General features: G+C 42.6%; 1 protein-coding gene across 1 annotated transcript in view; it reads right to left on the bottom strand.

Annotated features, from left to right (window-relative positions):
- Positions 1 to 12,077: 12,077 nt before the first annotated feature.
- LOC134737809 (uncharacterized) overlaps positions 12,078 to 14,671 on the bottom strand; it is a 70,597-nt gene continuing 68,003 nt past the window's right edge. The window contains exon 4 of the mRNA XM_063648808.1: positions 12,078 to 12,198. Coding sequence (XP_063504878.1) covers positions 12,140 to 12,198 — 59 coding nt within the window. The 3' untranslated portion in view covers positions 12,078 to 12,139. The remainder of the gene's footprint in view (positions 12,199 to 14,671) is intronic.

Genomic DNA, 14,671 nt, shown 5'->3' on the forward strand with positions numbered 1-14,671 from the left:
AAGTCCAGTTTCATCCCTGTAAGGCAAATGTCTGTTCACGCAGAAAGTGCCATATAGACAAGATTAAGGCAGCTAAAGCGAGGGCAGTAGAGAGCACTTACCCGACCCCAAGGTGCCAGAGATGCCCTGAGGATGGTGGTTAAGAAAACAGGAGCAGGAAATGTACACACAGATTCCTGTCCCTTTGCCAACCACTCCTTCCCCATCAAAGAAAAACACTTGCACACAGTAACTACCAGCTCCTTCTCTCAAACTTGTATTTCTCCTGGAAATGTATCTCAGAAATGACCTCCTCTCCCAACCACTTCAACGATTCTTTCTTTGGGTTTGGGGTTCTTGCAATTCTATCATCTAAAATAGCCTTTGGACTGCAGGTGAAATGCAATTAGGACAACTAACCAAGTAGACGAAACAAGTTCCCCTATGCAGGGATGTCCAATATTTTAGCTTCCCTGGACCGCATTGGAAGAATTTTCTTGGGCTACATGTAAAATACACTAACACTAACCATAGTTGATGAGCTTAAAAAAATAAAAATAGAAAATTGCAAAAAAACAAAAAAAACTCAGACTGTTTTAAGAAAGTTTAAAAATTTCTGTTGGGCTTCATGCGGGCCACAGGTTGGGCAAGCTTGCCCTAGGGCATTGCGTGCTTTCCTTAACTTCTCAGTTGTATTTCATTATCCATGACTCTCCAGTGTTTGTTTTTTCTGTTGGACCACACCCGTCACAGTTAACAGTTGCAAATAGAAATTTCCCAGCCTATTCTAAATCTTGTTAATGACGAAGAGTCCTATGTATCTCATTATTTGTAGCCAATTTTAGACTCTTTCAATACCTCCCCCCCATTTTAATTAGTATTGATCATATTCAGTCTTTCATTTTACTCTTCATCTGTAGCGTGACCTCAAGGTAAGGATGAAACTATTTCATGAAAGTGGGCGGAATATGGCTGTGCATTAGCTCTGCTCCCTCTCTGGTAAGTACTGGGGAGAGAACAGCCCCGCCAGTACTGGGTTTGATAGAGTCTACATATTAATCACACATCCTGCCTACAGTTAGCCAATTTAGTTTCTGGGAGTCCTTTCATGTACATTTTCTTCCATTAATTGAATTAGGTGTAATTGACATAGCAATAAATATGCCTGTGTTAGAAAGAGGAAACAAAGCTACATCCGGCTTATGATTTTGTTGAGTCACTTCTCCCAAGGCAGCCTTTCCAATGCCTAGTCCCTTCCCCGGAGAGCAGGTGGACAGCTGGTGGTGGCTTTCTTTCCTGCAGAGAGGCACTTTATACCCACACCTGCTGTGAGCTGAATTGATGTTCTCATCCTGTGAACCTTCTCCCACTTTAACCTAATTTATCTTTACTTGTTTAAAGATAAGGAAACCCAAGATGTACCTTATTTGGAAACTCAAAGCAAATGGTAAGCCACCTGTGACCCAATAACCAGAAAAGAAACCCTGCCATTTGTATAAGTAGAGACCCTTCTTGTTGAGGTAGGCAAGGCTCTTGTGAGCGATTTTTTTCCCCTAGTGAGACCTAACAAAGACAAGCTATATTATTTCTGCCTGAAATTATCTGCTTGAAAAGATCAAAATATCAGGATACTTAGCTCTTCACAAATATGAAGTCATTATCACATTTCACTGAGCCAGAAATCACTGTTAACAGCACACAAAAGACTACACTGGTTGAACAGCAAACAGAAACCTGGGTCTCCAGAATCACAATTTAGTCCTTCTATATATATTACTGCAAGTGACCTGTTTTTTCTGAAGACTCCCCGCAAATGAAGTCCTGGAATGGAAAAAATCCATAAGTCCATAAATTAACTTGATAAATATTTTAGAACAGACAAAAGAAAATACTGAGTGATGTAGTTCTAATCCTCCTTCTAATATGGAACTTGGCAAGACTGAATCATTTTACTGTGAAATACATAAACACAATAGAATGAGCCAACATGATGGTTTCTCTCCAGTAAGAGTTTTTCTTTTGGAAATGAGGTTAACCTAGTCCCAAATCTAGCAATTCTCATAAAATCCGATTTTAGAATTAGCCTCCCAGATTAATCTGAATATGATTGACTTATTTTTTCTTAGGCAAGTCAGTAAGCCACCCACTAGAGAGCCATATCCAGCAAAATAAGAGAAGTTTCCAGATGCCAAATGATAAGCCACCATCAACCCAGTGGGGAAGGCTTCTGGTTGATTTGGCTGTATGAGATTCAGGAAGGCCAGAATACCCAAAATTATTCACATGACGTTAACTTATTGGTACTGGCTAAGCAATACATGTATTTCCTAAAGGAGGAGATGGTCTTTTGGTAGATTTATGGACACACTTGTTTCATCTGACTGTAAATATATTGCATGCTTTATTCTGATGGTGCACTATTTCATCCAGCAAGCTTTTCATCTGAGAATGTTTAATGTTGACCTTATTCTTAGAGCAAGTAGATCTAAATATTTTTCAGCTGAGTTATTAGGGAGTCATTATTCTGTGGTACAATGCTGCAAAAAGCATCATGTGGAAGAATGGGAACTATGCTTACTTTATGAAGTGATGTATAACACAATGAAATCTGTTTTACAACTACTGTGCTGCATTTAATTATCTTCCATTTTTGCTGTTAAAAAAAAAAAAAAAAAATCCGTTAATGATGTCACTCCCATTGGCTCCCGGGAGGTCAGTAATCCATCCTCTGAAGGTCAGCCAAATTTCCCTCATGGAAAGCAGATCGACATGGGTGATAGATAAAAACATCTGCCCAAAGCAAAGCCATCGTGCAGAATAGAGTTAATATTCCAGAGACTCATCACGCAGACAGAGATGTCTGCCATACATCAAAATGAGCAAAGCTGAGTCAGTGAAGTGGGTATTATGCTCACCATAAAGTGATTATTGGAGTATGTCACAAAGTATGCACGTGATTCATTGCCAAAAGGATCACTGGGGGAAAAAAGAGCTCTGAGTTCTCAGCAGGGAGAGACCTGGGGCAGTTTTGTGGAAGAGAAGGACCCAAAAGGTACCTTGAGGGTCTGCTGAGATCATTTCAGGGAGAGGGGGCATTCTTGGAAGGGAAAGAATATTATGAGCTAACCAAAGGATACACTCACATCCTAGTAGTGCTTCTATTCAAAACAGTCCAGAAACAGGGATTGGAGTAAAAAATGCCCACTTCTAGGTCTTCAAGATTGGGATCCACTCCTGAGAAGACTCCAGTAGAAGAAGATTCTAGAATCAGACTGCTAAACAGGTGGTTCCCAGGATAGATATTTGTATAAAATTAGCCAGCATTTTGTGAAAGCTCATGCCCAGTATATAGTGCTCATTCAGAGACCTGAAGGCCAGAGTAGGGACACCTCAATAGTGAGGCTGATGTGAGGTGCTCAGGAAAAGTCAGTTAGGAAGGTGAAGGAAGTGAGAGGGGCTAAGTGTCTCCTGAAACAACTCCAGATGAAGCAAGCTGGTATTACAGTCCCTGGGCTGAACGCACTGGGCAGTTGTCCCACCAGCTATATCCCCAGGAACTTTTTCTTTGAGACAGAGTCTCACTGTCACCCAAGCTGGAGTGCAGTAGCGCAATCTCGGCTCACTGCCGAGAAACCGCCTCCTGGTTTCATCCGATTCTCCTGCCTCAGCTTCCCAGGTAGCTGGGACTACAGGTGCTCACCACCATGCCTGGCTAATTTTTGTGTTTAGTAGAGGCAGGGTTTCACCATGTTGGCCAGGCTGGTCTCAAACTCCTGACCTCAAATGATCCACTCACCTTGGCCTCCCAAAGTGCTGGGATTACAGGCGTGAGCCACTGTGCCCAGCCCCAGGAACTTTTTTTTTTTTTTTTTTTGGAGACAGAATCTCGCTCTGTCACCCAGGCTGGAGTGCAGTGGTGCCATCTGGATTCACTGCAAGCTCCGCCTCCCAGGTTCATGCTATTCTTCTGCCTCAGCCTCCCTAGCAGCTGGGACTACAGGTGCCCATCACCATGCCCAGCTAATTTTTTTTGTATTTTTAGTAGAGACAGGGTTTCACCTTGTTAGCCAGGATGGTCTTGATCTGCTGAACTCATGATCCTCCCGCCTCGGAACTTCTTTCAATCCATCTTTTCCCAGGCTGGCTTACACTTTGAGTATCCCCAGGATTAGGGAAGAAAGCTCCCCAGGAAACAGAATCCAAATGTCATTGGAGAGTCTCCTGGGTCATTAGAACCCAAGAGAGCCAGGAGTTCTGGCTTACAAAGTAGGAAAAACAATTCAATTGAGTAGAAACAAACAGCCCTGGAAGTTCTGTCAAACTCCTTGAAGTCCAGACTCATAAAACTGAGGCTCAGAGAGGAGCAGAAGCCCCAGACTTCCGAGGACCTGCCTCTTCCCAGAAGTGATGTGTGGACAGTCCACCCCTCAGGGAAACTCACACTCTCTCCCAGGGTGAGTCCTTACCCTACAAGGCACATCAGCAAGATGGTCGTTATCAGCATAACACATGGTCCCCCAATGTTTGCACCACAAATACCCACAAAAGTACAGATGGTTCCCAACTTAGGATGGCTCTTAATTGAAAACACATTTTCTACTTACATTTTTTAACTTACAATGGGCTTATCAGGACATAACCCCCATCATAAGTCAGGGATCATCTGTAGTGAAAAGATTCTTTCATTATATTTGGGTCTTGAAAATTCCAGCAAAGAAACACTTTGAGGTACTGTGTCCATAGAAAATTCCCATCTCTAAGTCCCAGGAAATGTACATTAAAACTCCAAAGGATGTCATCCTTATACCCATGGGCAGCATTGTTACAAGTGAAATAGGCAGAACTTGTGTGACCCTAGAAAAACAGTATAGCTCAAAACAATTTTTTCTACACTCAGCTGCCCCAGGGCTAGAAAAATCTACCCTTGGAGATGGGTTCCTTTTTGGGTGAGGCTTTCTATTAGGCATGGAGTCCCCTTAGAATAATTCCAGGAGTAACAACATCTGCAAGCCACCAACAATGAAAAGTGAACTCACTTATCAGATGCCCACTGTGGGAGCACAAGTCTCTAGCAACTGGCCTGGGACAAGGTAGCAGGAGAGACCAGGAAAAGCATGAAGAGTGAGTTCATGTAATGCATAATTTTGCCTGGGACCAAAGAAAAATGGGCAGTGATGAGCTTTTCTAAGAGATTTACCTGAGAGCTAATGTGGCCTTCACCAGAAGAAATAATGAAGGTTATTGTTGGCTGGTCTCCCTAGTGCCAGAAAAGTACTTGTAATTACACCTAATTTTGAATCAACCAAATTAGATGGTACAGGAGATTAATATAAAACTCTCCATAACTGACATGTTTCCGTACACCCTACAGGCCAGAAGGCTTCAAGACAGTAATGCCTTCGATGCCAAATGCTCAGGTTTCTAAGTCACTGTCTGGTCTTTCCTCTGCCTCATCCCCCACTCTTAACAATAGCATCTTAATGACATGATTGCATTGAGGAGATTATTATTTTCTCCTGACATCTCCTTTATAAGTTCTTTCTGCGTTCTAAGGTAAAGCATTAGCAATGCCCCAGAAACAGATGAAACTTCAAAAGGCTTGAAACGACATTAAAAATTACATATTGAGTTTTTCAGAATAAGCAGTAATGTTCAGACACAACTTTGTACAGTAAGCAGGGGCATTGTTAAAAGTAGGAAAAGGAAAAGGAAACCTGACTCCCATTGCATGAAAATGAAATTGGGATGGGACTAGAAACAAGAAACAAAACACTTGTGGTGCTCTGGAAGATTTTTCACCATAAATGGCAAGAAGGAAGAACAGACAAACAAATCTTAGATTAGCAGCCAATAAAGTCCTCCCATCCTAGTACTAGATCATGGCTCCTATGACTAAATAAAGCACTGTTTGTGAAGCTTCAGTAATCACCCTCTTTTTAAAAAAATATATAAAAATAAAGCGGTAGGTTCACCGTTGATTAAAATGGCTCATTTTCAATACATCTGGCACTCTGGACTTCATAAACATGTTGAATATTCATCAGGTACCTTAGGTAATTGAGAGGAAAAATTGTAAAAGTGTCACGATAGCAAAATACAAGAAGCAGACCTGGCTGTATAAGACCAGGGAAAATGGGACCTTCTTACCAGAGCCCACACTCCTGGAGACTCTTCTAACCAGAAGTAAACAAAGTATTCAAAGTGAAATGGCTTCTGGGAGTGGGATGCCCACCCCTCTAACCAGCCATGAGATAAAAATGCATGGGAGAAACTTCTTCCAACCCCCGGATCATCTGAAACCTCATCTCCCCAGGGAGACTCCTTGGCCCCCCTCATCCCCAGCCCCTCCCCTCAGGCGAAGGTCATGTGGGAGGACAGAGCCAAGGATCTAGATGATGGTATGAAGGATGTGATCTTGTCTGAACACACCCAGCAAGAACATCTTTGTGTCTCCTGCCCTTGCAACAAGGGCTCTTCTTGTAGGTCAGCTGTTAAACATCAAATGATACATCATTTGTTAAAACATCAAATGATATATTATGAACAATACTCCTGTGGCTGGTGGAATAATGGCCCCCAAGATAGGAGATTCTAATGTCTGGAACTTATAAAAGTCACCTTATTTGGTAAAAGGGACCTTACAGATATGATTAAGTTAAGGATCTTGAGATGGGGCATTATTCTGGATTATCTGGGTGGACCCTAAATGCAATCACAATTGTCCCTATAAGAGAGAGGCAAAGGGAAATTTGACCAGAAGAGGAGTAGACAATGTGACCACAGAGGATGGATTGATGCATCCAGAAATCAAGGAATGCTGCCAGCCACCAAAAAGTGAAAAAGGCAAGGGACAGATTTCCCCCTAGAGCCTCTGGAGGGAGTGCAGCCTTGCTGACAGCTTGATTTCAACCCAGTGACACCGATTTCAGACTTCTGGCCTCTAGAACTGTGGGACAATAAATTTCTGTTGTTTATAGCCACCAAGTTTTTAGTAATTTGCTAAAGCAATTATAGGAAACTGATGCAATACCCAAGCACTGGAGAGAATACAGAAAAATGGAGAACGTTAAGGATAATGAGGTGGACTGAAGTGTGTTCCCTTAAAATTCATATGTTGAAGCCCTAACCCTCAGTGTGACTATATTTGGAGCTAAAGCCTTTGAAGAAGTAATTAAGGCTGAATGAGCTCATAAGGGTGGGACCCTAATTTGATAGGACTCATGTCCTCATAAAAAGAGGAAGAGACATTAGGGATGCACACACACAGATGAAAGGCCGTGGGAGGACACAGCAAGAAGGTGGCCATCTGCAAGCCAAAGAAAGAGGTCTCAGGAGAAACCAAACCTGCTGGCACCTTGATCTTGAGCTCCAAAACTGTGAGAAAATTAGTTTCTGTTGTTTAAGTCACCCAGTTCATTGTATTGGCAATTGCAGCCCTAGCCAACTAATACAGAGGGTTAACAGGGAAGACTCCCTTGAAGAGTTAGGTTCTTTAAGGAGATAAGGCCAGGATGACCCCACTTCCCAGGACTTTAGTCTTCCCTTAAGGAGTTTACACTGATTTAGTGGTGCTCTGGCTGGTGACAAGGAAGAGGAGAACATTCCAGGCAAAGGATCAGCAGGAGAAAAGTCTAGCCCTGCATTAACATTACAAGAAAGCATCTCCACTACGAGAGCACAAGAGAAAGCTGCTTTCATGTGGCACATGTTCAAAGCAGGGTAACAGTGTCTAATCAGACACAGGTGTGTTGCCTGAGCCCAGAGGCTAAGTAGACTACCTTTAGGAGGGTCACTGTCACTCACAATTGATCGCTGGGGGATAACTTTAATCAAGCATATGCATGGTGGGCAGATTTAGGGGAGATGGGGGGAAATAAAATATTTAAAACATGTTTTGAGGCTTGTTTCCAGCCCCAGACAGCATTTGATATGGGCAGAGGCCAGATTCAATCCCTGTCATCCAGATAACAAAAGAGAAGCAGAAAAGACTGTAGAGAGGATGCTTCGTTGTTGCTAGAGAGATTGTCTTCCAGGAGCTCTTTGCCTAAGAAGTGCTTCTTCCACACAGATGCCAGGCAAAGTTAAATAGGCTTTCCCAGTAAGCAGAGGGCAAATTGAAGAAGAGGCCAGAGAGTTTGCTGAGACCCAACAGTGATATGGGGGGGCATTTAAATACCATTCAGGAAGCCAAGTGACAGAGAGACAGCCAATGTGCTGGAGGTGGGGCCCCATCAGGCAGTGCTTCCCACATCATGACAAAGAAAATTATGACATTGGGACAGCACCATGGGGAAATGAAAGGGCTGTTGTGGCTGGTCTGGGCCCCACCTACCTGCCACAGGTGCTGAGGGTACAATGCCTCAGTGTCCTCATAGCACATTTGACACCTAAGTTTTGTATTGTGGGAAGCCTGTCCTCAGAGTACATCATCTCACTGGCCCCTGGCTATTTACAGGGCTACCCTGCAGCTCTCCTGAGGGCTCTGAGTCCTCTCTGAAGGCACAAGCAGGTGAAGGAGTGGGGATACCAAATGTCACACCACGTGAGACATGACTGCCCTGGTGGCAGTGGGGGTGGCAGTAACAGGGGCACAGCAAATCCTCCACCTCTAACAGGGGCGATGTGGTTTGGCTACATCCCCAGCCAAATCTCATCTTGAATTGTAGTTCCTGTAATCCCCACGTGTCATGGGAGGGACCCAGCAGGAGGTAACTGAATCATGGGGGCAGTTACCCTCATGTTGTTCTCATGATAGTGAATTCTCACAAGATCTGATGGTTTTGTAAGGGGTTTTCCCCCTTTGCACTTCTCTCTCCTGCTGCCATGTGAAGGACATGTTTGCTGCCCCTTCTGCCATGACCGTAAGTTTCCTGAGGCCACCCCAGTCCTGCAGAACTATGAGTCAATTCAACCTCTTTCCTTTATAAATTACCCAGTCTCGGGTATTGCTTCATAGCAGCATGAGAACAGACTGCCGCAAGAGGTGAATAAACCAAGAGCAAACCCAGAAAGGCCTGGGAGCCCCAGGAGCCAACCGGTGATTTAAGAAAGAGCAAAAGTATTCAGTGTGACAGAGAGAAGAGAAGGAGTAGAACTGAGACTCTGCCTCTGACTACACGACAACAGTCTTTACCAGTCTCACTGACTGACGGGGCTTCTGCAGAGAATATGCTCAAGTCCCTACCTCTGAAAAACCAACACAGCTCTGCCTCAAAAACGTGAGCCGTTTCCACAACCTCGAGAGGGGAGTTTACACCAATGTCTCCATTTGCTCACCTCACATTCACTGAGTCACTTTCCTCCAGATCTACTGCCACCGTTCACTGAAGCTGCTCTCAGCAGTCACCAATGAACCACTTTCCTAAAGTCACAGATGTTCCCCACCCTACCTACCTTTCTCCTCTGCAGCACTTGACTGTCCAGGGCACTGCTGCTCCTCTCACTCCCTTCTCTCTGGTTTTCCTTCTCTCCCACCAACTACACCACTGTGATTCCTTCCCAGTTCTTCTTCGGCTACTGACCCCATTGCTACCACGCACCCTAGGGTCATTCTCATTCTTCTGTTTGGTGATGTCCTGTTTCAGAGCTTCAACTGCCATCTATTTTCTGATGACTCCCACATCTCTATCTCCTGCCCAAATACACCTCCTAGGCTTCAGACCTGAATATCCAGATGAGCCCTGGACATCTCTGCTTGTTTGGCCTGCCAGAACCCCCAATTTACCATATTTCAAATCAAGTTCACCACCAACAGAAATATGCTTCTGTCCTCCTTCTCCTGTGCTTGTGAGTGACAATACCATCCAGCCAGCTTCTCAGGACAAAACCCGGGAAGTGACTCCTTTCTCCATACAACCCTCTTCTTTTGCCTCCTAAATATTTCTCATGTCCAATCTCTTTTCTCCAGTCCCACTGCCACTGACTTCATTCAGGCCCTCATCATACCTTGCTTCTATTATATAGCAACAGCTTCCTAGCTACTTAACTTTTAGAATGACCCCTGCCAATGTTTTTCTTTTTTGAGTGATGGGCTCTAAAAATATTTTTTAGATACTTTATTTTAAAAAATATTTTAAGCTTCTCTAACTGAACATCTAAACCCATAAAGTCCCAAATTAACAACCTTCAGAAACTCTCCTTTACCATACAAAGCCCAAACTCCTAAACAGGTATACAAGGCCCTCCAGGAACTGTTTGTGTTAGTGGCACGACCAGGATGTAAAATCCAATGAATAAATGAAAGTCAAATACTCACTCTGCCCAACACCCTAATACGAATTAGGAATTCAATTCCACAAAGAAGGTGGAATTGAATCTATGCTGCTAAGGGTAAAGTGGGCTAGCTGTATTAGTCTGTTCTCACGCTGCTAATAAAGACATAACAGAGACTAGATAGTTTATTAAGTATACAGGAAAGAGCTTTAATTGACTCACACTTCTGCAGGGCTGGGGAGGCCTCAGGAAGCAGAATCACGGCAGAAATGGAAGCAAACACATCCTTCTTCACATGGAGGCAGCAAGGAGAAGTGCAGAGAGAAGGAGGGGAAGAGCCCCTTATAAAACCATCAGATCTCGTGAGAACTTACTATCACGAGAACAGCATGCAGGTAAACACCACCATGATTCGATTACCTCCCACTGGGTCCCTCCCATGACACATGGGGATTATGGGAACTACAATTCAAGGTAAGATTTGGGTAGGGACACAGCCAAACCCTATCAGAGGAGGAAAGAAGATACGCATCCTTGCTCCTGATTGGGGTACTTCATTCAGAACTTCTTCCTTTAAAGTTCAACTTTCTTAGAATGGAGATCACTTCTCTCTTTTCCCTTCCTAGCAGCTGATAGGATAAGATTGGTTGGAGGCCTCCTTATGGTTGGAAAGCAGCATCCTCTTTTTTCCCTCTGTTAGAAAACCAAGCAGGAACCAGGTAGAGTCCAGGAGAGAATACCCAAAGATGGACGTCATCTCAATTGCTTCCGAGTTCAGAGGAGGCAAAGGGTTCTTACATCTTGCCCGCAGATTGACCCAGGTTCATGACCTGGAATACGCACTTTTGTGAGGTGTCAAGGACAAAGCCCTAGCTGGTAATAAATAGCATGTTCTTATCCTGGAGTATTCCTCAGGAAATTACTGTGGTAGCAGGAAACCAGACAGCATTTGGGTTTTTAAGATCTTGCCTATCTTATCTTTGTAGATGTGACTAACCAGTAGGTCTTCAAACTGCCCCCAAGTAGGCATTAACCTTTGGGTCACCCAACATTATACTGGCTCTCCTAAAAAAAACATGTTATGTAGCCCTAATAACCTAGAGCTCCATGGGGACTGATCTCAGTGCAGTTACAGTGAAAAAAACAAACAAATCAAGATGTAGGAACAAAGAAGAACTAAAGCATTTAGAATATTTATATTCTTCTCTTAACTCCAAAGAAAATCCAACTCATAATCCATAGCTCTGCTAGAATTTTCCTGGTGGGTATGGGGAAGGAGAGGAAGAGGGGCTACGAAGACTTATGCATTAATCTTTTTTATCTATTGTATTGCATAATAAATTTGTCTATAATCACAAAGAAGGTCTTTGCCTTAAGTCCTTATTCCCTCTCACAGTTATTGTAAGAGCCTCTGATTCCAATAGTGCCCACTCTTAAGTCACCACCCTGACTAAAGGTCCTTATGAGGTCTCCATAGCTAGAAGACAAAGTCCAAACAAAGTCTTGAAAATGGCACTCAAGTCCCTTCGCCTTCTGGCCTCAATCTACACATCCCACCTTACTTATGCCACCAGCCACACACATTTATCTTCTCCCTCATTTACCACTGCAGAACTCCCCAAATACCAGTCTTTTCAGCCTTTCTGTCTTTGCCATGAACTCCTCTTTTCCTAACCCGTTAAAACCTCTGTCACCTTCTCTGTGAAGCCTGTGTTAGAATCAGTTGTTCTCTCCTCTTGGGCTGCACTGCACTTTGCAGAGGTCCCTCTATTCAGTGGGTCCCCCACAGTGATACAATCAAGTCCATCCTCCTGGTGAGAGGGCACATTCCTCCAACCTGACTCCCAGCCCAGCACAGAAGCTGTTTCTGAATGAAGGATGAAAGAATGAATAAACAGATAAAAAGCAGAGACTAAAATTAATGCTTACCAAACACGAATTTTTTTTATTAGTCCACAAGAAATGGCTTATCAGTAGTCTTTACTGGTACGAGAAATGCCATAAATTCTGAAAAAGAGTTTTGAGAAAAGAATAAAGTACTATACATTTTGCCAGTGTATTAAAATGATAGAGACTAATAGGACTGAAACATTTTTAAGAAATATATACTTACAAATATGTCTATGGATCTGGATTGTTTTTCCATATTTACAAGTTTTAGTTATTTACCTTATAAAAGAAAATAGCCCTATAGAAAGTTACTATCGTTTGCTTCAATAAGGTACAGCCATTACAGGCTTTTAAAATGTTGTTTGCTTAAAGGACGAGAATGTGATTTGGATCCTGCAAGCACTTAAGAGTTCCGAACAAGCCTAAACAAACATTTTTAATCAGTGTTAGTGCTTTAAGAAATTTTTAATCTGCCACTTAAGAGACACTAATGTACAAATTGGCAAAAAACAAAATAAAAACCTGTCACCTTTCCCACACATTATCTAAATGTGCTAAAGCAAATGCATTTCAGATACCCTGCCCTGCTGTGCATGAACACATAATAGGATAGGACGTCATCAGCGACTGAGCATATATCCTAATTGGTGTCATCAGCTATTTCTAGGACAGCCAAATAGTGTCAGAGATAAAGAAATATAAATTATCTGTGAAAACAAAGAGGTACGACATGTAAAAATTGGCTGTAGTGCCTCCTGATCCAAAACAAAAAATGGATCTTAGGCTACCCAAATATTTTTAAATGATATAAAATGTTATTTTAGGTCAATAGCTTTCTATAGTCAGAATGTGGACATACGGGGATGAATTATGCCTAGCATCCCCAGTTATCTCATCCAATGCTGCAGCTGTCACAAACCACAGGACACTTGATCCATAGGCCAGTAAAGAATCAAGTTCTAACCACAGACACTCAAGAGCGCACAACAAGGCATCTAAAAGAATTTCCAGTTGTGCCATCCTGGGCATCTTGGTGTCCTTAGCATACTGTAACCTGATTCTCCAGACAAGATTGAGAATGAAAGCAAATAATCCTGGACTGACTCTCCTGTATCAGATACGTAGCCCTCTATTTGGTGAGTATAGTTACTAAAGCCAAGGACAAATTCTGTGTAAACATGCTGCTTGTACATTAAAACAAAATGTTTATCAGTTGTGTGTATACGTGATATGTGCATAGTGTATATGTATAGAGTGTGTGTGTGCACGTGCGTGTGTGTATTAGAGTGTGAGAATGTCTGAAAGGCTAAGACAGGCAGATGTCCAAAGAGACAGAGAGAAAGGCAAAATTACCTGCTTGGAAAGAAGTTGAGGGCTACAAATATTACAAAGCATAAAGTGATTTTTGAAAAGAAGGAAAGAACACCCTAAACGAGGAAAAAAAAAAAAAAACATGGGAAAGCACCAATGTGAAGAAAGACAGGAGAAACTGCAAATGAAAGCAAGAGTGACTTCATAGAAAAAAAATGAGGTAACACCAAGCAGGGCATCTTTATGGTATGTGTCCCTGGAAAATATTTTCTGCCAAGTCCCTGTCTGTATAAAGAATTTGATTTAATGTTTTACAAAATTCGTAGGCCTATCTGAGTAATGATTTATCAATGAAGATTTAGAATAATGGGTAAAGAATAGGTATTTTTGTATTTGCTTATTGTTCAATCAGTGCAAGGGAAGATTTTTTCGTAGTGTCTAGGCACCATCACTTTCTGTGCAGATGCCAGAATCCTCTTTGTGTTTTTTATTGTTAGATGTGCTAATTCCACATTTCTCTCTGGGAGAAAAGGGTAGCAATGCTGTTATTACAACACTGGCTCTTCAGCATTTGTTTTTATTGAAATAACAGATTTTCTAGCCTCTGGATTTCCTTAATATCATTTATTTAATGCTGGTTATATCATCAATCATGATGTTGTGTCATCCCTGCTGCCACCCATGAATCCTGGCTTCCAATGATGCTCTCAAGGGAGGGCGGTTACTGTGTTTTGGAGATGATGAACACAAAGTCAAGTCTTGCCCAGAATATGCAGGAAGATGTGAATGTTAATTCATTTTCTGAGAATGTTAAATTCACTGTTTGAAATTTTATAGCATAAATATAGAAGAGCACATTTTCTGACCATGTCTTCTCTTGAACTCCCTACGGTAATTCCTGCATTCCTAGAATGTGATTTCTTTCAATGTTGACAGCACCTTTGCCTTCCACACACTATCGCCATGGGGAGGTGGGCGGAACCTATGGGTAGAAAAAGAAGAGTGGTCCTATTTGTGCAAGAAATGTCCACCTCTCCCCAACATGGCTTAAGCACAGAGGGTTCATGTCAACACATTGACATAGGCAACACATTAATTGGAGGGCCTCAAGCAGAAGGGTCTGCTAGCATTGCAGAACAAGTGTCAAATGTTCTTTGGGGACAGACAATGCTCTGGAAGAATGCTCAGGGATGGGGTTTGACTTTCCTGGTGCTAGTGATGGGAGGGGTACAGGGGAGAGGGTAAGTGATACCACCTTCACTGCCTTGGGGTGCTATAG

Source organism: Pongo pygmaeus, chromosome 12, assembly GCF_028885625.2.
Source record: "Pongo pygmaeus isolate AG05252 chromosome 12, NHGRI_mPonPyg2-v2.0_pri, whole genome shotgun sequence".
NCBI classification, from domain to species: domain Eukaryota; kingdom Metazoa; phylum Chordata; class Mammalia; order Primates; family Hominidae; genus Pongo; species Pongo pygmaeus.